At 29.9% G+C, this 26012-nt stretch overlaps 1 protein-coding gene across 1 annotated transcript, besides 33 other annotated features; it reads left to right on the forward strand. All coding sequences in view use genetic code 4, as the record gives it.

Moving 5' to 3' along the window:
• Positions 1 to 25969, forward strand: cox1 (cytochrome c oxidase subunit 1; the record flags this gene model as incomplete). Its single annotated transcript has 20 exons — positions 1 to 169; positions 2709 to 2769; positions 4064 to 4091; positions 5330 to 5370; positions 6817 to 6931; positions 8439 to 8535; positions 9990 to 10036; positions 11719 to 11793; positions 13021 to 13114; positions 14523 to 14533; positions 15522 to 15608; positions 16895 to 16954; positions 18949 to 18951; positions 19485 to 19514; positions 20520 to 20676; positions 21970 to 22019; positions 23260 to 23277; positions 23682 to 23852; positions 25248 to 25258; positions 25669 to 25969. The coding sequence occupies 20 exons, from the start codon at positions 1 to 3 to the stop codon at positions 25967 to 25969; spliced, it is 1626 nt and encodes a 541-aa protein (XP_062795720.1).
• Positions 170 to 2708: a mobile genetic element.
• Positions 175 to 2535: a mobile genetic element.
• Positions 2770 to 4063: a mobile genetic element.
• Positions 2771 to 3748: a mobile genetic element.
• Positions 4092 to 5030: a mobile genetic element.
• Positions 4092 to 5329: a mobile genetic element.
• Positions 5372 to 6334: a mobile genetic element.
• Positions 6932 to 8257: a mobile genetic element.
• Positions 6932 to 8438: a mobile genetic element.
• Positions 8536 to 9989: a mobile genetic element.
• Positions 8538 to 9725: a mobile genetic element.
• Positions 10037 to 11718: a mobile genetic element.
• Positions 10746 to 11441: a mobile genetic element.
• Positions 11794 to 12891: a mobile genetic element.
• Positions 11794 to 13020: a mobile genetic element.
• Positions 13115 to 14522: a mobile genetic element.
• Positions 13117 to 14058: a mobile genetic element.
• Positions 14864 to 15475: a mobile genetic element.
• Positions 15609 to 16814: a mobile genetic element.
• Positions 15609 to 16894: a mobile genetic element.
• Positions 16955 to 18034: a mobile genetic element.
• Positions 16955 to 18948: a mobile genetic element.
• Positions 18952 to 19484: a mobile genetic element.
• Positions 19515 to 20471: a mobile genetic element.
• Positions 19515 to 20519: a mobile genetic element.
• Positions 20677 to 21969: a mobile genetic element.
• Positions 20679 to 21956: a mobile genetic element.
• Positions 22020 to 22904: a mobile genetic element.
• Positions 22020 to 23259: a mobile genetic element.
• Positions 23278 to 23681: a mobile genetic element.
• Positions 23853 to 25247: a mobile genetic element.
• Positions 24193 to 25152: a mobile genetic element.
• Positions 25259 to 25668: a mobile genetic element.
• Positions 25970 to 26012: the final 43 nt, after the last annotated feature.

Raw genomic sequence — 26012 nt, forward strand, 5'->3', positions numbered from 1 at the left:
ATATCAGGAGGGGTATCATTGTGAATCGAGAGATGAATGTTATCTACAAATGCTAAAGATATAGGGACTCTATATTTAATTTTTGCATTATTTTCGGGATTACTAGGTACAGCGTTCTCTGTATTAATTAGAATGGAGTTGAGCGGGCCAGGTGTTCAATATATTGCAGGTGCGCCGTTTAACGTGCGTTTTAAGTCCGGGGAATTAGACCCTATAAGCTACTGTTGTTGCTTATTAAACCTACTGACTTATCTCATGACGAAAGGATTGAGGGAGTGTAGCATGTCAGTAAATCCATATCTAACGATAGCTATTAAATCAGTTGAGAGTGGAGAGGTAAAAGCTTCCTATGTATTAAGATTACTAACTATGGTAGGATTATGTGTTTCCATAGGGATTAAGATAGCTATAGCCCTATATTGAGTATTGATTAAGATATCTGCAAGCTTAATCAAAAACAGTTACTCATTTACTACCTCGGAGAGAGGACATATAGTTTACAATGCTAAGGGAAGACGAAGACTTAACGTGGGGAACTCGGGATTGCCTAAGGGGAGAAATTCCTATGGTAACGGATCCGTAGTAGTAGGTGTGACATCCGGTAAATGGATACATACCAAAGTACGGAAGTCAAAGGTATCTCCCAAATCTGAGGCTCGCAAGGGTCAAGGATCCCTAGGAGAAATGCTTATGTACAATGAGAGAGGGCAATGTATCAACGCTTATGAAGTAATTTGCAAGCTTGAAGCTCTTTATACTGCTTATATGAATATTAAATCTGAACCAGGTAACATGACACCAGGGGTCGACTCAGAGACACTGGATGGAATCTCTAAGGAATGATTTGAAAAAATTTCGGAACAACTGAAGAGTGAACAATTCCGTTTTAGACCAACGCGTAGGGTGTACATACCTAAAGCGAATGGGAAGATGAGACCACTAGGAATCGCGTCTCCTAGAGATAAAATAGTTCAAGAGGTCTTTAGGGCCATACTTGAACAAGTTCTAGAACCAAGGTTTCACAGTAGCTCACATGGGTTCAGACCAGGTAGAGGTTGTCACTCCGCTCTAGCAACTATTAGATATTGGAATGGTATTAAATGATTTATTGAAGGAGATATTAAAGGCTTCTTTGATAATATAGATCATCACATACTTGAAAAGCTATTAGTTAAACATTTTCAGGACCAAAGATTCATTGATCTTTATTGGAAAATGGTTAAAGCTGGTTATGTGGAATTTGATAAAGATAAAAGCTCGATAATTGGGGTACCTCAAGGAGGAATTGCTAGTCCTATACTTTCAAATCTAGTACTTAACGAACTTGATGAGTTTGTCCAGAATATTGTGGACGAATTTAATGAGAAACTTAAAGGTGGTAAACACACAAGTAAAAACCCTGCATATGTTGTAATTGACAGTAGAATAGGTAAAATTACAAGATTAGAAAGAAAGCTAAAGAGCAAGGGTCAAGAGCTGGATTCCGGTAGAAAGTTAGAAAGAATGAAGTTAATCAAGGTTAGAGCTACTATGCCTTCCATGATTCCTAATCCAGATCTAGCTAAGATATACTATGTAAGATATGCTGATGATTGACTTATTGGCGTTGCTGGGTCATCTGAAACAGCAAGAGCAATAAAGGAGAGAATAGCTGCTTACTTAAAAGATATATTAAAGTTGGAATTATCCATGGAGAAAACTCTAATAACTAATGCTTCCGAAGATAAGGCTTACTTCTTAGGTACTGAGATTCAGAGAATATCAAGTGTAAAGGGTGAGATTAAAAGATTTAAGAATATAAAAGGTCATCCTCAAAGAATACCTACTACTTCCACAGTAATGAATGCACCAATCAGTAAACTGGTAACAAAGTTAGCTGACAAAGGTATTGTTATTTGGAAGTCCAAGGCTCTTAATGAAGATAACTTAATACCTCAACCCATATTAAAATGGGTAAATCTACCAATAAGAGATATTATACTTAGATATAAGATGATCTGAAATGGTTATATTAATTACTATTCCTTCGCTGATAATAAACCAAGATTAGTACTTATCTACTGAATACTAAGAAAAAGCTTAGCCAAGACTCTTGCAACTAAACTAAAATTAGGAACAGTTAGAAAGGTATACTTGAAGTTTGGAGTCAACTTGAGATTTGAAATACCAGGTACTGATAACAAAAGCATAGAATTTACAAAAGGAAATCTATTACCTACACCTAAAAATTTTAAAGGTAAGACTAATTTTGTAGACAATCTTAAAGTAGTAGAATGATCATTAAGGACTGTTAGTTTTTTTAACTATGTCTGTGCCAGCTGTGGTGCAAGTGATAATTTACAAGTTCATCATGTTAAACATATTAGAACTATAGATGTAAAACTTAGTGGGTTTGATAAGCAGTTAGCTGCTATAAACAGAAAACAAGTTACTCTGTGCATAAGTTGTCACAATAAGGTCCATACTGGAAAATATGATGGGATGTCTTTAAAATATATGAAAGATATAAGCAAACCTGAGTTGAATCAACAATAAGTTTAGAGAATAATATTAGCAATAATTAAGTATCTCATAGTAACATTTGACATTAGTAATCGCATATTACCTTTGATGGAGAGCCGTATGCGGTGAAAGTCGCACGTACGGTTCGGAGGAGAGTTTTTGGTTTCTAAGGTCTATATAGACTAAGGACTGGCTGCTTATCCTACATAACCAATTATATAATAGCATCATTACAGCGCATGCCTTACTGATGATTTTCTTTATGGTCGAAAAAAAATTTAATATATTTAATTTTAAATCGCAACCTTCTCTTAAAATAGAGAAGGTAAATAACGATAATAACAATTTTCTAACAGGTAATAATCATAATGACGGTAATAACAATTCTAATAATCCTAAATATAAATATGTTAAAGTTTTAGTAAATGATCCTTTTAATAACAGGGATATTATACTTAAAGTGACTAAAAAGCAAAAGGGTGTCTATGTTTGAGAAAGTTTAGATGGTAAGCATATATATGTAGGTCATTCTATTAATTTATACAATAGAATAAGTTCTTATTTTATGCCTTCTATACTTAAAACTAAAGCACGTAGAGTTCTACGTTATTTTAACAAACATGGTTTTAATAATATGAAATTAACTATTTATATTATGGATGAAAAATCTAGCTTAGAACAAGTAGTAGGATTAGAACAACATTTTATTGATAGTCTAAAACCAAACCTTAATGTAGATTTAATAGCTAGTAGTTCTGGATATCATGAACCTATGAGTCCAGAAATACGAGAGAAACTTCGTAAACAAAGAGGTACACCTGTATTTGTATATAGTGCTGATGACTTTACTTTATTATATATGTTTGAATCAAAACAACATATGTATAATTCAATAAATATTCATCATACTAGTTTAAACGCCTGTATTGATTCAGGTACCTTATACCTAGATGCTTTTTTCTTTTCTTTAGATTTAATAGAAGAATCTCCTAAAACTAACCTACTTAGTTTGGATCAAATTCAGAGTTTAGTTAAAGATAAACGGGGTGTATATACTGTTAAACATCCCGCAGCTAAAACTATTTTAGCTGAGTTTAAAGATGATTCAAGAAAAAATCTAGTATTTAATTCTCTAAACAGTTTAGCTAACCACTTAAAAGGTGACCGTCAAGTTATTAGAGAGTACCTAAAAGGAAATAAATCTGGTTATTATCGAGGTAAATGAAAATTTACATATAAAAATTAAATATATATAAAATAGAAAAGGCATGGCCGGGTAAGATAGAAATAGCTTACTTTCTTTTCACTATATGCTGGAATCCCTTTAGAGCCTTTGGAACTAGTACTACAGACTTTCTTTTAAAAGAAAAGCAGTAGAATACAGTAACATATCAAAGGATTAGGCAATCAGCCGGAAACCAAATATAAAAGGGCTCAGTGTAGCATTAAACGCTTTTATAAAGTAGGATCTTCAGAGACTACACGTGAATACCTTAATAAATATTTAATATTTAAAGGTAAAGATATAGTCCGCGCATGAATGAAAGTTTGTGATAAAGCGTATGCCAGCTTTAATCGGTGGTTTTGGTAAGAATAAAATTCAAAGTTTTACTACATTAGTATCTTCAAAGGATAAAAATAATTTAAATTCCTTACGAGATAAATTGGGTCCTTATCTAGCTGGATTAGTTGAGGCTGACGGTTCATTTGCTGTTCACGATATAAATTCAAAAGCTAAGAAATATTCACCTAAATTAATAATAGTTTTTAGTTTAAGTGATAAACCTTTAGCTGAAAAACTAACATCTATTACTCAAGTAGGTAAAATATACAATAGAGAAAGTCAAGGTTGTGTATTATGAAGTATTCAAAATAGTGAAGATGTATTAAAAATAATCCATATTATAAATGGTTATATGCGTACACCTAAAATAGAAGCATTACATCGTACAATACTTTGATTTAACGTTAATAGGGATACGGATATTAAACCTTTAGATTTGGATTTATCACCTATAGATAGTAACAGTTGGTTAGCTGGGTTTACAGACGGAGATGGTAATTTCAGTATAACTTTAACAGATAGAAAGAAAAAAGGTGTAGTTACTTCAAAAAGAGTACAAGCTTTTTTCCGCATAGAGTTAAGACAAAATTATCATAGAGAAGTTTCAATATATCAAGGTGGCATAAGTTATTTTGAAATACTAGATAAAATAGCTAGATATCTTAAAGTTAATTTATATTCTAGATCTAGAGAACAAAAAGATAAGATTTTTTATTCTTTTATGGTAATATCTCATAACTCAGAAAGTCATACAAAAGTTATTGATTATTTTAACCGTTATCCTTTATATTCTTCTAAATATTTAGCATATAAAGATTGAAAATATGTAGTTGAACAAATTAAACTTCGTAATGGTAAACCTTTAACCACTGAAAATATAAAAGAAATCAAGCAAGTTAAAGATCAATTTAATAATAAACGTAAAGAATTTGATTTTTCTCATTTAGATATTCTTGATAGTTAAAATTTAATTAAGAAATTGCCAAAGGTAGTAGTAATACTATCATATAAAAATATAACTATTTGCGGGAAATTCCTAAAGTTTTATTATAGGAGCTGTGAAAATTTAAGGCTGGCACGAGCTTTGAGCTCTTATTAAACGTACATAGCCCTTAAAACTAATAAAAATAATAATGGATAATCCGCAGGAAACGAAAATAAATTAAAATTTAATTTAGGATCCTCAGAGACTACACGTTATACTCCATTAATTTAATGGATGAAGATATAGTCCAAATGTAATTTAACGATTACAACAAAATGAATTTCTTATTACCTCTTTTAGTAGGTGGGCCTGATATGGCAAAGAATCGTCAGGTCCTCCTTTTTTCTTCTACTGTTGATGTAGCACCTAAGCCTAACTATACTAATGGGCCTAGTTGCCCTAGTAATGACTACAATAAACCCTATAAGGTTTTTGGCTCGTATTTGGCTGGTTTATTCGAGGGTGATGGACATATCTGAATTCAAAACCAGATAGGAAGTAAAGCTCATAACCCTAGATTTTGTATTACTTTTGGTTTAAAAAATGAGGCTTTAGCTAAAAATCTAATCGATATTATAGGATCCGGGTTTATTAGGTATAAAACTAAAGATAATGCTTGTGTTTTAGTAGTTTCACCAGTATTAGGTTTAAAAAAAATTGTAAATCTAATAAATGGGGAATTAAGGACTCCTAAAATTCATCAACTTCATAGTTTGATTGATTGATTAAATAAAAACCACAGTACTCATTTCGTAAAATTACCTTTAAATAAAGGTAGTTTAGAAAATAATAGTTGATTTAGCGGTTTTGTGGATTCGGATGGTAGCTTTTCTGTACAATACACAAATACTGATAGCGGAGCAAAAAAAAGAAAGATTTCTTGCCGATTAAGAATTGAACAAAGGGTGTTAGATCCAATAACTAGCGCTAGTTATTTTGATATTTTAAATCAAATATGTTTATTCTTAAATTGTAACTTGTTAACCAAAACGCAGAAATCAACTAATAATACATACTATACTCTTGCTGCATCAAGTAAAGTATCTTTAAGTATTATAATTAACTATTTTAATAAATTCCCTCTATATACAAGTAAATACTTGGACTATAAGGATTGAGAAAAGGTTGCCTATTTAATTATTAATAATAAACACCTAACCGTTGAAGGTATAAAGACGGTAGAATTTGTAAGAAGTCGCATGAATACTAAAAGAACTGAATTTAATTGAGATCATTTAAAGGGGAGTTTGCTAGATTCGACGATACATAAGAATAGATTGTAGTGTAGTAAGGCAAAGGAATACAAAGTGTCAGAGAAAAAAAAAAATCAGGGAATGCCGTTCCACAGCGTGAGCAGTGGAATTATTATTTTGCTATAAGCGCGGAATCTCTCGAAATTGGGTTGATTCCTTTCTAGGAAATCATTTAACCCAGTCAACAGATGGGTAGACACCGAGTTGGGTACTTCATAGGGTAGTAAATATCTTGTACCATAAAGTAAGTATATTACTGAACTCGTCGTAAAACTTATCCATACATGGGAGGGTTGTGCTGGAAACCTAAGTAATTCATTTACCATAGGGATCCTCAGAGACTTTAATAAAATTACTTAGCTAGTTAAGATAATTTATTAGGAGTGTATATAAAAAATATACATTAATACGCAAAACTCCTACTATGCTAACTAAACTGGATAGTTAGTCGAAAAGACAGTAGTAGGATGAAGACATAGTCCGTCTAGGTAGGAAACTACTTAGGTTTATCGATTCCCTAGACTTAATAATATCAGTTTCTGATTATTACCACCTAGTTTAATATTATTAGTATTCTCTGCATGTATAGAAGGAGGTGCTGGTACAGGATGAACTATTTACCCTCCTGCCAAGTGATTTAGGGAATCACTATTGTGGGAAAAACTATCAAATTCTGGGGAAGCCCTAAAGCTTTTGATACCAAACCTGGTATGAAAATACGGAGGTGGAAGAAGTAATGACTCTTATATGGTAACAAGTCAAAAGATGATTGAAAAAAAAATGGGTAATCGCGGATCTAAATCAGCATTAAATAAAAATACTGTAAAAGAGCAACGAGTAGACGGTAGTTGCATAAACTCTTTTTTAGTTAAAAAATTTCTAAAAAAGGGTTTCATGTTAAGGTGTACTCTAATGGGTTCCGAAAGGAATTATCAAGTCAAAGCCCTTTCTAATCAAATAACTAATAAACGGTTTTATTCTTCAAGTTTACCCAAATCTGTTAAGCTTAGTAAGGAAACTTTAAATCCTTGAATAGTAGTAGGGTTCAGCGATGCTGAAAGTTCTTTTATGATTAGAATTAGAAAGAACTCTAAATATAAAACAGGGTGAACTGTAGTGGCTGTGTTTTCTATAGCTGTCGATAAAAAAGATCTATTTTTATTAGAATCTATTAAAACTTTTTTTGGAGGATTAGGTAGTATAAAAAAGCATGGTAAGGGTACTTTTAGTTATAGAATAGAATCCTCCGAACAAATTATGAAATTTATTATACCTTTTTTTGATAAATACCCCTTGATTACTGAAAAATTAGGGGATTATCTTTTATTTAAAAAAGTAGTAGAAATGCTCAATAATAAAGAACATTTAACAGAGACTGGGTTATATAAAATAGTATCTTTAAAAGCTTCTATTAATAAAGGGTTATCTGAGGAATTACAAGCCGCTTTCCCACAATGTATTCCTGCATTCAGACCTACCGTTTATAATAAAATAATTCCAGATCCTAATTGGTTAGCTGGATTTGTATCGGGTGAGGGATGTTTTAAATCTATCTTAAAAAAATCTAGTTCTGTAAAAGTAGGATTTCAATCTATTTTAATTTTTCAAGTAACTCAACATGCTAGAGATGAAAAACTAATGGAAAGTTTAATTTCTTATTTTAAGTGTGGATATATAGAAAAAGATCCCAGAGGTCCCTGATTAAGCTATATAGTTAGTAATTTTACAGATATTTACACTAAAATAATACCTTTTTTCCTTCAATACAATATAATAGGTTCTAAAAATTTAGACTTTAACGATTGGTGTAAAATCGCAACACTAATGCAGGATAAACACCACTTAACAACCGAAGGGTTAAATAAAATTATTTCTATAAAAGGTGGGATGAATAAAGGAAGATTATCTAGTGTATCTGGGGCGCAAGCTCCCCACCCCACACATAGTAGGTAGGGGAGCGTAAGCTACTTCTTTTTTATTAGCTACCTTTTATTCCTGTATATATTGGTGGGGGTCAAAGTTATTTAACTTTTTAGCTAATAACTAAGATGTTAATTAATATTGATTTACCTCCTCTGTATTCACAGGAATAATTGTTTATTGTTATTTGTATTTGATAAATTTGATCGCCATGTTATCAGGTGTACAAAGTCATAGTGGACCTAGTGTGGATTTAGCTATATTTGCTTTACACCTATCAGGGGTAAGTAGTTTACTAGGGGCTATGAATTTCGGGTTCTCTGTATTTGTTTTTAAATTTTTAAAAAATTCAAGAAGCTTTACATTAATTATTAATAAATGTTATTTTAGCACTAAACCTAAACAAGAGTTTCAAAACAACTTTAGTAATGACAACAACTCAGGTGGTGATAATAACTCTAAAAAAAATAGTTCCCCTGAAAAAAATAATAAATCTAAATTGGACAACCGTTGAAAAGAGATATTAGGTAGAACAGGTCCTAATAAACATAGCCATGTTCTAGCTATTGAGCTTATTAATAATGGTGAAGCTGTGACTGCTAAAAAAATTAATGAAATTTTAGCTTACTGTAATATTAAAATTACAGATCAAGAATTAAAATCTTTAATTAATACTCCTAGTTTTACTTTAACTAATTTAAATGAAAAAAGTATAACTAAGGAAATTCTTAAAGATAAACTTGGTTTACCTAATAGTAAAGAAAGAATACCTGGTATTTATATATTTACACACCTAAGTACAGGTAGAAAATACGTAGGTTCATCTTCACAGTTAGCTTTTAGATTAAATGGTTATATTAATCTTTCTCATAGAGAGAGTGGTCTATTAATCCCTCTCTTAAAAAAAGAAAGGTTAAAAAATTTTGCTTTACAAGTCTTTCCCTTTTATAATAATTACATAAAAGGTTCAGAAATTGTACTAGAACAATATTATTTATTAGACCCTAGTTTTACATTAAATACTATAAGAGTTGCAAATAATCCTAGTGGATCAAATTCTAAGAGTTTATATATGTATAATAGAGATATGACCTATTTATATTTTTTTTCAACACAACAAATAGATTTTATTAGAAAATTAAATATTCATCATACCACATTTACTAAACATTTAGAAAATGGTACTTTTTATTTAGGAAAATATCTCTTTTCAAGAATGCCGGTGTTAACAGCTAAAGTTAAAGATATGTCTTATTTAGATTTAGGTTTAATGTTGGAAAAAGATAGAGTTAAGTATAATAAAAATAAACCTCTAAATAGTTCATCTAAAGCAGTTATATTAACAGATGTAAATAATTTAGAAAACACTATAGTGTTACCTAGTTTAGGTAAATGTGTGGAATATTTACAAGACAAGGGTCTATCCGCTTCTCAAATAACATTGGTTAAATATATTAATTCAGGTAAAGCATATAAAGGATATTTATGTAAATTCCTATAAAAACAAATATTACGCAAATGAGGTTCATATTAAATTTCTAACTATATGCTGGAACAGCTCAGTGTCTATAGGTACTTTTAATAGTGAAAATCCTATAGGCTATGCTCAATCAGCAGGAAACCAAAAATAAAAGGGATCTTGCGGGGCGGAAGCTCCCCATGCTAAACTTTTATTGAGTAGGATCCTCAGAGACTATACGTTAGACACCGTATTTTAATATACGCTGAAGATATAGTCCACTATAGATATAAATTATATCTAGTGTCATTACAACAATAATGAATATGAGAACTCCTGGTATTAGATTACATGAAGACGGTAGTTTTACGTCTATTTGTGTATAAGAATCAAACTCCGGGGACACCCTAAAGCTCTAGTAACCAAGGTTGTAAAGGAAACTTTACAACTGGCCTGATTAATGCCTCAGGGTATGGTAATATCACTACAGATGAAGTAAAACTGAAATGGGTTATCGCGGATCTAAATCAGTGATTGGTTTATCTCAGCATAGATCTATTACTGTAAAAGAGCAACGAGTAGACGGTTCTTCAGTATTTAAATACTGTAAGGTGTACTCTAGTCGCCGGGAAACCGGTTCTGGGGTGAAACGATATACTAGGATTATTGATCTAATATACTTACTACTAGGTTTAAAGATCTATTTCCTATGTATAGACATTCAATCTCCCTGACTTATATATATTAATAATATTTTTAATATTGATTGTAACTTAAAATTAATCATATATTTCAATATGTAAAAAATTATTATTAGCCTATATAAGGAATAAACCGAAATATACTACTAGTAATAATAAATTAAACCCCTATTATGTCACAGGGTTTTGCGATGCTGAATCTTGTTTTAATATAACTATTAGTAAAAATCCTAAACAGACTTTAGGTTGAAGTGTTAAATTAGTTTTTAACATACATTTACATTCTAAGGATTCAAATAGTTTATATCTAATCCAACGTTTCTTTGGTGTAGGTAGTGTAACCCTACATGGAAAAACAGCTATGTACCAAGTAGTAAGATTAAGTGATTTAGCTTGTATAATTGAACACTTTAGTATTTATCCACTAAAGACTAAAAAATTTGCAGATTTTTTATTATTTAAAAAAGCTTTTGATATTGTAAAAATTAAGGAACATCTTACTAAAGAAGGTTTAATAAATATTATCAATATAAGAGCTTCTATAAATAAAGGTTTACCTGAAAGATTAAAATCCGCTTTTAGTAATGTTATACCTGTTACAAGACCTCAAGTTCCAAAAGCTATTTTAGATTCAAATAATCCAGATATTAAATACTGAATAGCAGGATTTGTATCGGGTGAAGGCTGTTTTATAATTAAAACAAGCAAATCTAAAACACATAAATTAGGTATAAGTGTTACTCTTAATTTCTTGGTATTTCAAAATATACGAGATGCCTATTTATTAGAAAGCTTTTCGCAAGTTTTTGGTTGTGGTTCTTTTTCTATTAAAGAAAAGACTGCTATAGGTACATTTGCTGTTACAAACTTTAACGATATAGTAGACAAGATTATTCCTTTTTTTGAGGAGTATCATATATTGGGGGCAAAAGCTGAAGAGTTTAAGGATTTTAAAGAAGCATCTGTTCTTATTCAATCTAAAGCACATCTAACTAAAGAGGGGTTAGATAAAATTCTGTTGATTAAATCAAGAATGAATTTTTCAAGAGAATTATAATAAGTAGTATAGAATTTTTATATATAAGGACTTATATTTGAATTCTTTTGTAGGCGCAAGCTCTATATTTAAATAAGGCGCAAGCTCTAAAAAAAAATATGTTTACAGGGGCGAGCTCGAATTACAAAAGAAAAAAAAGATAGGGAAGTCTTTATGTGCTACAAGGGTTGATAATAACTCTAGATTAAAGTTACCACATTGGCTATCTAAATAGCGGTTGTCAATAAAGTATTAATAGAGTTTTATTTGATAAACGCGTTTATTCTTTTGTGGAGCGAAACTTGCTTTATTTGGATGAGCTGTAATTATTACAGCTGTGTTATTATTATTATCTTTACCTGTTTTAGCCGGTAAGTTTATAGAAATTGTGCCGGGTTTAAATCTGGAAAATTGCTGGGAATTGTGGTTATATACCACACAATCAGCAGGAAACCTATCAAGTTTGTACTTTTTGGGTATCTTCAGAGGCTATACGTCAGATTTTATTTTTTGTAATAGTTCTAGTGTAAGTTTAAAAAAAGTTTTACGGTCGCGAAGTACGCGTAGCAGCTATAATACATACGGCTTAAGAAATTATACAAATAAAGCTCTTATTGCTAATGGTTCAATTACGCAGTTTGCCTATTATATAGCAGGCCTTATAGAAGGAGATGGTACTATTCATGTACCTAAATCTGAAAGATCTAATAAAGGAAAGCTTAACTATCCTTCTATTCAAATAGTTTTCCATTTGAAAGACTTACCCTTGGCTCTTTTAATACAAAAGGAACTAGGACATGGTTCTATTTCTAGAAAAAAAGGCCTTAATGCCTATATATATACTGTTAATAGCATTGAAGGGGTAATGTTGTTTATTAACTTACTTAATGGTAAAATGAAAACTAATAAAATTTTTGCTTTGCATAAATTAATTGATTGATATAATGAATATAGAGGTACTTATATAGAAAAAAAAGGGTTTAATACTGAAACTATCTTATCTAATGCTTGATTATCTGGGTTTATAGAATCAGATGGGCATTTCTCGCTTAGAAGTACTGAATCTGGTAAATATCCCAAAATAGAATGTAAGTTTGAATTAATCCAAAAACAAAAAAATGGCAATAAAGATAATTTATTCTTTCTAGAAGAAATCGCTATTAGTTTATATTCTGTAGTTAAATCTATTAGAATGGATAGCAAGAACCCTCAATATAGAATTAGAACAACTAATTTAAAAGCTAACTTAGCAGTTGTTGATTATCTTACCAAATATCCTTTATTTGGTACAAAATTATTAGATTTTAATGATTGAGCTAAGGTTGTAGGCGTCTTTGCAGCCGTAAAAAAAGGTCCATTCAAGCATAAAGAAAATATGGATTATGTAAAACAGATTAAATCAAATATGAATGATAAAAGAACTGTTTTCGTATGGGATCACTTACAAAACTTTTACAAATTAAATAATTAAGATATGGCCCCAACATACACGTGAGTGTATGAGAATCTGCTTTAAGCTTATTTAAGGCGCGAGCTTTAAGCTTCTAAGTTATTATTTAACATGAGACTAGGTCTCGCAGATCAAGATAATTAATTTTTGGCAATCACAATGCTTTTAACAGATAGAAATTTTAATACATCATTCTTTGAAACAGCTGGTGGTGGTGATCCTATTTTATTCCAACATCTTTTCTTTAAACATATTTTAATTAATGATTTAGTATTAGCCATCTTATTTATAATAATAGTATTTAATAAATCTAGTACAAATGTATTAACATCCTCGTCTAAATTAGAGGATGATTATAATACTTCAGTAAATAATTTTAATTTTGGATCTTTTGCTTCAAAATTTGTTGAACTTTTTCCTAACGTTACTTTACCTTCAGAAAGATTCTTAACTTGATTTATAGGGTTTACTGAAGGGGAAGGATCTTTTATTGTTAACAACAGAGGTGATCTTTGCTTTGTTATTACACAAAGTACTATAGATATTTATATATTAGAATTCATAAAGGAAACTTTAGGTTTTGGTAAAGTAATTTCACAATCTAAAATTACTAGTAGATATGTTACACAAAACAAAAAAGAAATTGAACTACTTATTCATTTGTTTAATGGTAATCTTATCTTACCTCGTAGAAAGGAACAATTTGAAAAATTTATTCAAGGATTTAATATATGAGTAACTAAAGGAAGAATTAATTTAAATCCGGTTGAAATTAGACATACTTCTATTTTACCTAGTTTAAATAATAGTTGACTTACAGGTTTTACTGATGGAGAAGGTTGTTTTACTTGTTCAATAAATAAAAATAAAGGGTTTAGTTTTAATTTTAATATTTCTCAGAAATGAGAGCAAAACATAGTAATATTAGAACATCTTTGTGTTTTATTTAAAGGAGGAATAGTGTCAAAACATGCAATAGATAATGTAAATGAATATAGATTAGGTGGAATATATAGTTGTAAAAATGTATTTCCTTATTTTGATAACTATCCTTTAATGACTAAAAAATCTGCTTCTTATATTGCTTGAAAAGAAATACATCTAGATTTATTAAATAAACATCATTTAGACCCTGTAAAACGTGTAGAAATAATAGAAAAATCTAGATTAATTAATAAATTCAATTAAAATATTAGGAAAAAAAGTCAAGGTTTAATGTATATGTTATGAAGCTCTTAGGACAGATGTAAAACTAAACAAGATCCAAAAGAGTGAATATTTTAGGCGCGAGCTCTGAATATACCTTAGATTTAGTTAGTATTAAGTAATTATTGCTTGCAACTCTTAAGTATAATGCGTGTATAATTTGGTACACGTTGTTGTACATATCAGTTTAAAATTGATATAAGGAAAAGTTAATATTAATACTAGCCACATTGGTGTTTACGGTCAAGGAATTTTTTTCGTTCAAAGACCGTTGGTTATTTAAGTGACCACTACAGACTAGTTCACCGATGGGTAGCTGAAATGCTGCTTAATGTATAGTCGATTTCTTCCATAATCTATATGCACAAGCCCAGCAGTATCGCTGGTACCTGGATTTAACAAGAAAACATTAATTATATTAATGATAAGTTAAATTTGAAGAAATGGATTCTTCGGTCGAGAATGGCCCTTAAATGAAAATTTATCGCAACAAACTATAAGCGAGGAGTTCGTTTTATATTTCTTAGGTACTATTAGCATAAGTTGTACTTTATTGTACACCGCTATAGTAAAAATCCTTAAAATTTACGATAATTCGCAAGTAACCAACGCGCTTAGCACGCAAGTAGGAACTTCAGAGACCATACGTTTGTTAAACAAAAGATCAGTTCATAATTTAAGTAACAATGATAAGGATTTAAAATTTAAAGAATGGTTAGCCGGATTAATAGATGGAGATGGTTGTTTTCAATTATCTAAAAAAGGTTATGCAAGCTTAGAAATTACAATGGATATTAGAGATGAACGAGCTTTGCAGGCTGTAAAGAATATTTACGGCGGTTCAATTAAATTAAGATCAGGTGTTAGTGCATTGAGATATAGATTACATAGTAAAAAAAAATTAGTTGATCTTATTGATGATGTAAATGGTCTTATAAGAAATCCTGTCAGATTAATACAATTAAATTATATTTGTGTTAATTATGACATAGCTTTAAAATACCCTGAAAAATTAACATTAGACAATGGTTGATTCTCAGGATTTTTTGACGCAGATGGAACAGTTACTATAAAGAGTACTGATTGACAACTATCTATTTCAGCTAGTCAAAAGACTTCTGAGTTACTAACACCTTTAGTTGAATTGTTCGGAGGTTATGTCTATATTGATCGTGGTGGGCAGGGATCTTTTAAATGATATGTTACCAAAAAAGAAGATATACTAAACTTAATTGAGTACTTTAAAAAGTATCCTTCAAGATCTGCTAAAAATAATAGATTACATTTAATACCAAAAATATATGAGTTCAAGGGTATGAAAGCTCATATTGCTCCTTCAGAATCTTTATTGGCTAAAAGCTGAAATATCCTTATTAATAAATGAAAAAATTATGAATAAGTTATGTGTTTAAAGATATGGTCCACACATTTTTTTTTTAATGTTGCATCCCGAGGTTTATATATTAATTATACCTGCTTTTGGTATAATAAGTACAACAATATCTGCTTACTCAAATAAAAGCGTATTCGGTCAATATGGCTCTTTATTCAGCTTCATCGTCTGAATAATGCAACAAACTATATGCAGGGACGCCATAGATTGATATATCAATTTACTATTACTAGATACTAGGGTAGGTGGAAGCTCGTTAAATTACGTGATTTCATTCCTAGTAAAAATTCTGGTAATAATGGACAACCCGCAGATAACCAAAGCACGTAGTGAAAACTACAAACCCGGGATAACAGAATTTCTTGGGTTATGCATGTGAGTAGGAATTTCAGAGGCCATACGTTTGTTGCCGACGTCTTCTTTTTTTTCTAAAAAAAAGAGGATAAAAGATTTAATATTTGCATTATTGCAATGCTCTATAAGATTAGAAAAAGGATATTTTTTAATGAAAAACTTAAAATACAGTACTTTAGCGAGCGACTACTCAGAAAATAGTTTAGCTAATACTCGTAATAAAAATAGTTCTCCTTTTAAAGAAAAGGAAGATAGATTTAATGAGTGATTGGCTGGAATTATAGATGGAGATGGTTGTTTTCAATTATCTAAAAAAGGTTATGCAAGTCTAGAAATAGTTACACAACTAAGGGATAAACGTATTTTATATTTAATAAAACAAAAATACGGAGGAGCAGTTAAGCTTCATGCTGGGGATAATTACTTAAGATATAGATTACATCATAAAGCTGGTTTATTAAGTTTAATAAATGGTATAAATGGTTTAATTCGAAATCCAATAAGAATTCTTCAGTTAGGTAAAATTTGTAATTTATATGATATAAAGTTAAAAGATACTCAACCATTGACATATTATAATGGATGATTGTCCGGATTTTTTGATACTGACGGTAGTATCTATTTGAATGAAAAGTCAGGTCAAATTTTTATAACTGCTTCCCAAAAAAATAGATTTATTTTAGATGCCTTGGTTGAATTATACGGAGGTACTATCTATGCTATGGTAAAACAAGATGCATTTAAATGAACTTGTTATAAAAAAAAAGAAATTTTATCTCTAGTTAATGACTATTTTAAAGTTAATCCTTGTAGATCTGAAAAATTAACAAGATTAACTATGGCTAATAGATTCTATGAACTTAGACAATTACATGCATATTCAGCTTCGCCTGCCTCAGATTTAGGTAAAGCTTGAAAACATTATTTGGTTAAATGAAATAGTTTATTAGACAAGGGTGCACCGTCTTCGTTTTCGGATGATGGAGAGTAAATATTAAAAATTATAGAGTGTTTTCATAAATTTTGTACTTCGTCGGCAAAGAGATGGTCCATTTTCATTTAATTGAAAAGTATATTGGTATGGTGTACGCCATGATGTCTATTGGAATTTTAGGATTTATCGTTTGAAGTTGAGTCATGATGGCTTCACCCTATAGTGATATAGGGAATATAATTAATTTCGCTATATGCTGGAACAGTTTAGTGCTAATTAGTACCTTGAACGGTAAAAATTTAATTAGCTATACTCAATCAGCAGACAATTTGTCCCTGAATTCCTGCGCAAGCATACTTCGTTCGGATAGCAAACAAAGCGTCTCAGAGACTACACGCGAGACATCTTTTAAATTTTCGGTCTTTCATGATTATTATAATACATTATTTAAAAATAAAAGTCATCTATCTGATGAATGATTAACTTGATTTATTGGGTTTGCAGAAGGAGATGGAGCTATTCAAACTTATGATGAAGGTAAAAGAGTTCGTTTCGTTCTTACTCAAAAAGAAAGTGATATACTTTATAAAATACAATTTAAATTTAATATAGGTGTTGTTAAACATTTCCCTCAAGGAAAGAGTGGTAAAAATAATGATTTTTATAGATGAATAGTTGATAACCCTTCACATATTTTACTTTTAGCTTACTTATTTAATGGTAATTTAGCTCAAAAGCATAGAATAGAACAACTAGCTCTATGAGTTAATGCTTTAAATAATCGTTTTGGCTCTAAAACTATAAAATTAAATAATACTCCTGTTTTAGTTACATTACGCGATGCATGATTATCAGGATTTACTGATGCTGAAGGTTGTTTTAATATATCTATTACAGCTAACTCAAGATATACACAAGGTCGTGTTATAAAAATGCGTTATATATTAGATCAAAAAGATAGTATTATATTAAGTAGAGTATGTGAATTATTAGGTTTTGGTAAAGTAACATTAAGATCAGGAACAGATAGTGTTTATCGTTATACAGCGACTGGTTTTAAAGCATTGAATGATGTAATAGCTTACTTTAAATTATTTCCATTACAAACTAAAAAAGTTCTTTCTTTTGAAAAATGATTTATTGTACATAATCAAATGTCTAATAAATTACATTTAACTGATGAAGGATTATCACAAATAATAACTATACAAAAACAAATTAATTTAAATAACAGTGTGACAAATAAAACAGGGGGGGCTTTGCACGCACACCATTAGGAAAATTTAAAAGATGAAGATATAGTCCGACACTCTTTGTGAAAGGAGCATACAAATTGTATGGGTAAATATCTCAGAACGGCCGCCCTCCTACAAAGGATGGTGACTAAATATGCTACGCCGAGGGTGGGGCGATATATGCCGGCCAGCCAGCCAGAAAATATTTATTAACAGTTTTGAAGGGAGAAATCCTTTTATCATTTAGCTTCGAATGATGGGTACCGCCGCTGAAGCTAAAAATGATGATTTTATCTCTGATTTATCTTTTATTAAATTTAATAAACTTTACTCTAAAAAATTTAATACTACACTTGATCCTAATTGATTAGGTTGATTTGTAGGATTTTCCGAAGGAGACGGATATTTAGGTATTAATGAAAATAGACCTGTATTTGTTTTAACACAAAAAGAGTCTAAAATTTTATACGAAATAAGAGATATTTTACAATTTGGTTATGTAAAAGATTTTGGTAAATTCTCTAGATTTATTGTTAGAGATCAAGCTAATATTATTTTATTATTCTATCTATTCAATGGTAATCTTCATATTAAACACAAAATCAATCAATTAATAAGATGATCTTCATTATTAAATAAAAATAATAATCTTTTAAATGTGATTACTAAACCTGTTAAATTATCTTTTAATAATAGTTGATTCTCAGGGTTTGTAGATGCTGAAGGTTGTTTTAATGTATACGTATCTAAAACCAATAAAAGTATTAGTTTAAGATTTATTGTCGATCAACAATATGGATTATCATTATTTAATGATCTAAGAGATCTCTTAGATTCAGGTTCAATTTATGCACGTAAAAATGATAATTATAGATTTGCTATAACTAATTTAAATAAATTGCCTTTAGTTATAGAATACTTTAATGTTTATATGTTAAGAACAAAAAAACAATTAGCATTTGAAAAATGACAAGTATTTTACAATTGTGTTTTAAATAAAGAACATAAATCCCTAGAAGGAATGAAGAAATTAAAAGAATTAAGTTTATTAACAAATAAAGATAATGATTAGATATCTTCAAATTTTGCATTGATATTCTGATTAGGTGCAGTGGGTTAAAAATCCCACCTAGTTATTATTATTAGTGGCAACTTCCCAGAGAAACACGAAGTATTACATAATATGTTTTAAATAATAACCGGACATGGTGAAAACGGTTAACAATGCCCTTAGTTGAAGACCGTCGGTGACTCGGATCATCGCTACAGACTGGTTCACCTACGTAGAGCTGAAACGCTTGCGAATGTACAGTCGGAACTTAGTGATCTGTTAATAGATTGGTGCAAAGGGTTTGATATTATTATAAATAAATATTTATTAAATTTTATCTAAATGATCAGAACATTAGAAAAACACCTAGGTTAAAAAAGTGCGCGTGTTTAAATTTAATTTGCTCACGCAGTACGCAGTGAGTAAACCTATCTAAGTTTGCATATGTATACAGTTGGTTTAGACGTGGATAAACTTGTGTTCACGGGAAAAATCTTGCTATATGCTGGGAACTCTTGATTAAGTAATCCACTCGTATTAATTGCGTTAGGCAAAATTTACTTATATTATACAAGACAATCAGCAGGAAACTTTAGTTTTAGTACAAAGGCTCAGGCTGTTACTAAAAATACTTATATTAAATATTTAGAATTACCTAAAATATCTGAACATGCTCCTAAACATAATAAATTTAATGAGGAAGAGTTTGGTTATTTTTTAGCCGGATTAATTGAAGGTGACGGTTGATTCGGTAAAAAAGAATTACACATAATATTTTCTGAAACTGATACATCCTTGGCTTATTTTATTAAAAAACGTATCGGCCATGGTAACGTTTATAAGATCAAAGACAAAAAAGCTGTAAGATATATTTGTAAAAATAAAGAAGGTTTGTTAATTATATTATCTTTAATTAATGGTAAGTTTGTAAGTAACTATAAATATGATCAATTAGTAAAACACAATTACTATGAAGATTTTAATATTAATGTTCTGCCCCCTTTAAATTATTTATCTTTAGATAACCCTTGATTAGCTGGTTTTGCTCAAGCTGATGGTTGTTTTTATATAAGTGTTGTAAAGAGTAAAACACATAAAGCAGGGTATAGTGTAAGATTAGAGTTCTCTTTAAAACAAAACGATGAACTACCTTTAAGATTATTATATAATAGTTTAGATATGGGGAATATTTCTCAATACCATACAGGAGTATGATGTTATAAAAGTTCGGGATATAAAACAGCCGCGGTTTTAATAAATTACTTCGATAAATATAATGTTTTTTCAGGTAAATATGTTGATTATATTAAATTTAGAAAAGTTTATATTATGATAACAGAAGGAAAACATTTAGATAGTAAAGGTATTTTAAAAATTAAAAGTATTACAACTAAAGGATCCTCAGAGACAAGCACGCAAGAAGTTTAATATTATATATTAAATTAAGATACTGTCCAAAAATCGCTCTCTTTATTGACAAGAGCTTACTTTACAGCTGCAACATTAATAATTGCAGTTCCTACAGGAATTAAAATATTCTCATGATTAGCTACATGTTATGGAGGTTCTATTAGATTAACTCCTTCTATGTTATTTGCTTTAGGTTTTGTATTTATGTTTACAATTGGAGGGTTAATAAATCACTTAGCTCTCCCTTTAAAGACCACTATATGCTGGGGACTTCTGACAATCATACTACTAGAATTTTATTTAAATTCAGTGAAAATGTATAATTTTGAACAATCAGCAGGTAACCAAAAGATAAATAAAATTATCTGAGTAGGAACCTCAGAGACTACACGTGGTCCTCGTAGTATTTTTACGAGAAGATATAGTCCGTGAAATAAAAATTCATTAATTAATTTATCATTTTATAATTCTCTTATCTATAAACACAAAAATTTTGTTCGTTATTACTCTACTTCTGGTGATCTAAAAGAAGATAATATAAAAGATTTGAATCCTGTAGTATTATATGAAAACTTTAAAGAAGATAGAGCTCAGATTTTAAAAGAACAGAAAGATAAATCTGGTGTATATTGTCTAATAAATAAGATTAATGGCCATTCTTATGTAGGAAGTTCTATTAATTTAGCTTCTAGAATGAAAAATTATCTTAATAATACTTTTTTAAAAAGTAGACAAAATGTAAATATGCCTATTGTAAAAGCTTTACTTAAATATGGTCAATCCAATTTTTCTTTATTAATATTAGAACACCACGTAGAAGTAAAATCTTTAATAATTAGAGAGACTTATTTTATAACAACGGTAGCACCCTATTATAATATATTAAAACAAGGTTACTCTTCTTTAGGGTATAAACATACTGAAGAAACTAAAAAGCTATTATCTCAATTAGCCAAAAATAGAGTTCATAGTGATATAACTAAAGGTTTAATCGCAAAAGCTTTAACAGGTGAAAATAATCCTTTTTATAATAAAAGTCATTCTATTGAAAGTAAAGTAAGAATTATAGAAGCTAAATCTGCTTACCCTGTTTATATCTATAATTCATTTAAAGAATTATTAGTTATTTTCCCTTCTGTTTCTACTATAGCTAACTTAATTAAATCTAACCATTATACAATAGTTGATGCTATAAAAGAACAAACTATATTTAGAGGAGAATGGTATTTTACTAATTTACCTTATCATATAGAGGATACTCCTATTATATCTAATTGAATTTCTAAGGAATCTGAAGAATTAATATCAAATATAAATAAAAATAGTCACATAAGAAAAGCAGTTTTCGTATACGACATCAATAGAAAGTTTATAGGTAAATATGATGGAGTAACAGATGCTCAAAAGGCTTTAAATTTAAGTCACAGTACTATAAAAAAATATGCCAAATTAGGTGCTGTATATGGTGGTTATATATTTAGTTATGAAAGATTAAATGATTAATGAATTTTATTCGTAAGTGGTGTAGTTTTAGCGAACGCCTCTTTAGATATAGCATTCCACGATACGGTTTTGATTGTTTTATTTAGTATATTTATACTAAATTATTTTACTACTCTAAAACCATATAAAGATAGTTTAAGTATTAATAGTTTGATCCCTAAACCGAAGGTTATGGGATTAGGAGGGACTCAGCAAGCTCTTAATGATAATTTAAGTGATTCAACTATAAATGAAGTTATTGATTATAATGAATATATAAAAATGTTTTGAGTAGGATTGATGGATGGAGATGGTAGTATTCAAGTTAACCATTGACGCAAACAATCCTTACAATATAGGCTAGTTATTAAATTATCTAATATTCAATCTAATTATAATATGCTGGTTCAAATTGCTAAAATAATAGGTGGAACAGTAAGAGTTACAGGTAAAGGAGGAGATGTTATTTGAGTAGTTAATAAGAAGCAAGAAGTAGAAGAAATTATAAAAATTTATGATACTTATCCTCCTTTAACTTCAAAGAAAATATGTCAACTTGCATTCCTAAAAACTTGTTTAACTCAAACTTCAGTAGAAACTTATTTATTAAACAGAAATTTGAAATATGATCAGCAGTTAAATATTATAAAATCTAATATTGATTTAAAAATACCTTCCTATTTTAAAGGATGATTATCCGGGTTTATAGAAGCTGAGGGTTGTTTTTCGATAAGAAAATCTAATAACCATTCTTTTTCAATAGGGCAAAATGATGATCTTTACTTAATTGAAGCTATTAAACTGTATTTTGAATCAACAAATAAAGTTAGAAATCCTTACGGTAAATTCTATGCAGTAGAGATATATAAAAAAGAAGTACTATTAAAAATAATCTCTCATTGTACTAACTATCCTTTATTTGGTGAAAAATTAGAGTCCTTAAAAAAATTCCATCAAAAGCTTTCTTAGTAAGTGTCGTGTTGTCATGTCACCATGAAAAATTTCATACGTTTTTCGGTAAAATTTACTTTAGGACTTTTATCTAAAGCTAACCTAATGTTAATTTTGCTAACGGTGAAGCCTTATGTGTTTTCTTAATGCAGAAAATAGAAGGGTCGCTGCGAAGCCAAAAATGTACCCTCATGTAAGGTAATACCGTGGAAACCAAAGCAAATAAATTCCACAATTTATTGGCGAGTAGGTTCCGTAGAGACTAAACGTGACAATCAAAAGTTTATTAAGTTAAACGATTAGATAAGTTATAGTCCGATCCACTGTGTGAGCAGTGTTGTATGTAAAAAAAAATTTTTGAGCAATCTTCTTGACTTACTATGTAGTTGCTCAACTGGGCCATTAGTTAAATTTAATATAGAAAATCTTAAATTTGTTCTTCTGCATTTTGACAAATTGCTGGAAGCTTTTATTAAAAGGTAACTTAACGAAGGTTATATCGTTCGAGTTCACCTTGATAAGAAGAATCAGCAGCCAAGCTTTATAATTAAAGTAGGTTCAGAGACTAAACGTCAAATATCTTTTTAAATAAAACTATATACATTCGGGACGAAGTCCCGAAATATTACCTTAATATGATACTTATATTCTTACGCGAGCGAGGAGCTTTCGTCCTATAGGTTTAACTAATCAAAAAAAATACCATTATAATACTAAGGTGATTCACTTTTGCTATACTAGTATTATTTACATAAGGTAAAGATATAGTCCAAATAATAGAAAAATTATATTATGCATTTCCACTACGTTTTAAGTATGGGTGCTGTGTTTGCAATGTTTAGCGGTTGATACTTCTGAATACCTAAAATGTTAGGTTTAAATTATAATATGACTCTATCTAAAGTACAGTTCTGAATACTTTTCATAGGGGTTAACGTAACTTTCTTTCCTCAACATTTCTTAGGTCAAGTAGGCCCTTTATCATAGGTATATGATAATCGCACAACACTATATGCTAGGAACTCTCATAGTATATGAGACAATTAGCAGGAAATCAACTTAAAATCAACTTATTTAGTTGAACCCTCAGAGACTACACGTGTTGCAACTTATACGTTGAAGATATAGTCCTATAAACATAGTGATATGTTAAATATCTTGCTACTCTACTTTCATAAGAGTTATTTATTATAACTTATGTGGATAGAGTTTATAACGATAAATATTTTTATTCATAATTGCAATAAATTTATTTATTTAATAGCAAGAAATAAAGCTACAGTATGTTTTATTATATCTGTTTTTCATGCTTTCGGTCTTTGTACTTTTGAGCTATTCAGCTTCATTCAACGGATCTAAATATCCGTTAGGGCAAGATAGTAAAAATATATCTGATACATCAGAGGCTAGTCATAGTACACAAGGAGATCCTGAAGGACCTTCTAAAAAAGATCCAAAAAGTAATAAACCAAATAAAAATACTGAAAACTCTAAGAGTTTAGCTAAATCTCCTGTTTACCCTCATACACCTATTAAGGTGTATCAAGTAGCCAGCATCTCTAAGTCCGATATAAATAAAGACTTTAAAGATGTGTCTATAATATACATGTGATTTAATAAGGTCACAGGTAGAGTATATATAGGTAGTGCCATTAATGGGTCTAAACGTTTAGGTACTTACTTTCAGCCTTCTATTCTAAGAAAAAATAGTTTAATCTATCAAAGTATATTAAAATATGGACATGATAACTTTTCTGTCATTATTTTAGAGATTTGCGGAAAAACATCTACTGTCACTAAAGATTATATATTAGAGAGAGAAAAGTTTTACTTGGATTGGGCTTTAAAAACTTATGGTTTGGCTGTTTTAAATATGCTTAATATGCCAGGATCTAGTATGGGTTACAAACATACGGAAGAAAATTTATTAAAGATGAGTGAACTAAAAAAAGGTGAAAGGAATCCTATGTATAATAAGGCTAAATCCGATGCTTTTATAGCTCAACAAATTAGAGATAAATCGGGTGAAAATAATCCTATGTTTGGTAAGACTAAGTCTGAACAGATTTTAGCTAAATTAAGAAAAATGATCTTTGTGTATGATGTTACACAAGATTATAAATTGTTAGGGGTGTATCCTACTGTTATGTGTACTCGTTTATTTAGATTGTGTAACAATACCTTAAAAAAAAGGATAAACAATAAGGAAATACATAACGGTAAATACTTCTTTTCTAAAGATCCTTACAACTCTGATGAGGTATAGTTATTTGGTTAATAAGGTATCTAACCACGATACTTTTGTAAAATTTATAATGTAAATACTATATTTACATTATATTGACATAATGTAGAATAAAGCTACAAGGAATTAGGATTAGTTCCCCTTATAATTAATAAATATAAGGTAAAAAGAAGATGAATTTCAAGAAAAACTTTACACTTCTTCTCTTATTTAAGTGATGCAGTGCGGTGCGGTTCCTTAAGGGCCCCGATACAAAGTTAACTTGAAGCGAAGCTTATTTTTAAAATATATAGAGCGAGCTTGCGCCTACGAAGTATGCATACTACGCCGCGCGATATATACTACTTACCTATATATAATAAATAATAAGAACGTTCAACGACTAGAAGGAAAGTCTTTATGATAACAACCTTCCACGAGCCTCTTCCGTCAATTAAACTTAATAATGACATAATAGTTAAGTAAGACGATGACATAGTCTGAACCCATGTGAAAATATGGGGATTAAAGGGTAAATCCTTTAACGTAACATAATTGGCCTAGAAGAATTAGCGATTACCCTGATGCATTTGCAGGTTGAAATTTAATAAGTAGTTTTGGGTCAATCATAAGTGTAGTAGCTGCATGATTATTCTTGTATATTGTATACTTACAATTAGTTGAAGGAGAATATGCAGGTAGATTCCCTTGATTAAACCCTCAATTCTATACAGATACTCTACAAGCTCTTCTAAATAGAAGTTATCCTAGTTTAGAATGAGCTTTAAGTAGTCCACCGAAACCTCATGCTTTCGTAAGTCTTCCTTTACAATCCAATATATTAATAAGTGGTTTTTAGGTTTAATAGAGGCTATTAAGGGACCCTTAATGAAATTAACTTT

This window comes from Podospora pseudoanserina, mitochondrion, assembly GCF_035222485.1.
Source record: "Podospora pseudoanserina strain CBS 124.78 mitochondrion, complete sequence, whole genome shotgun sequence".
In the NCBI taxonomy this organism is placed as follows: Eukaryota; Fungi; Ascomycota; class Sordariomycetes; order Sordariales; family Podosporaceae; genus Podospora; species Podospora pseudoanserina.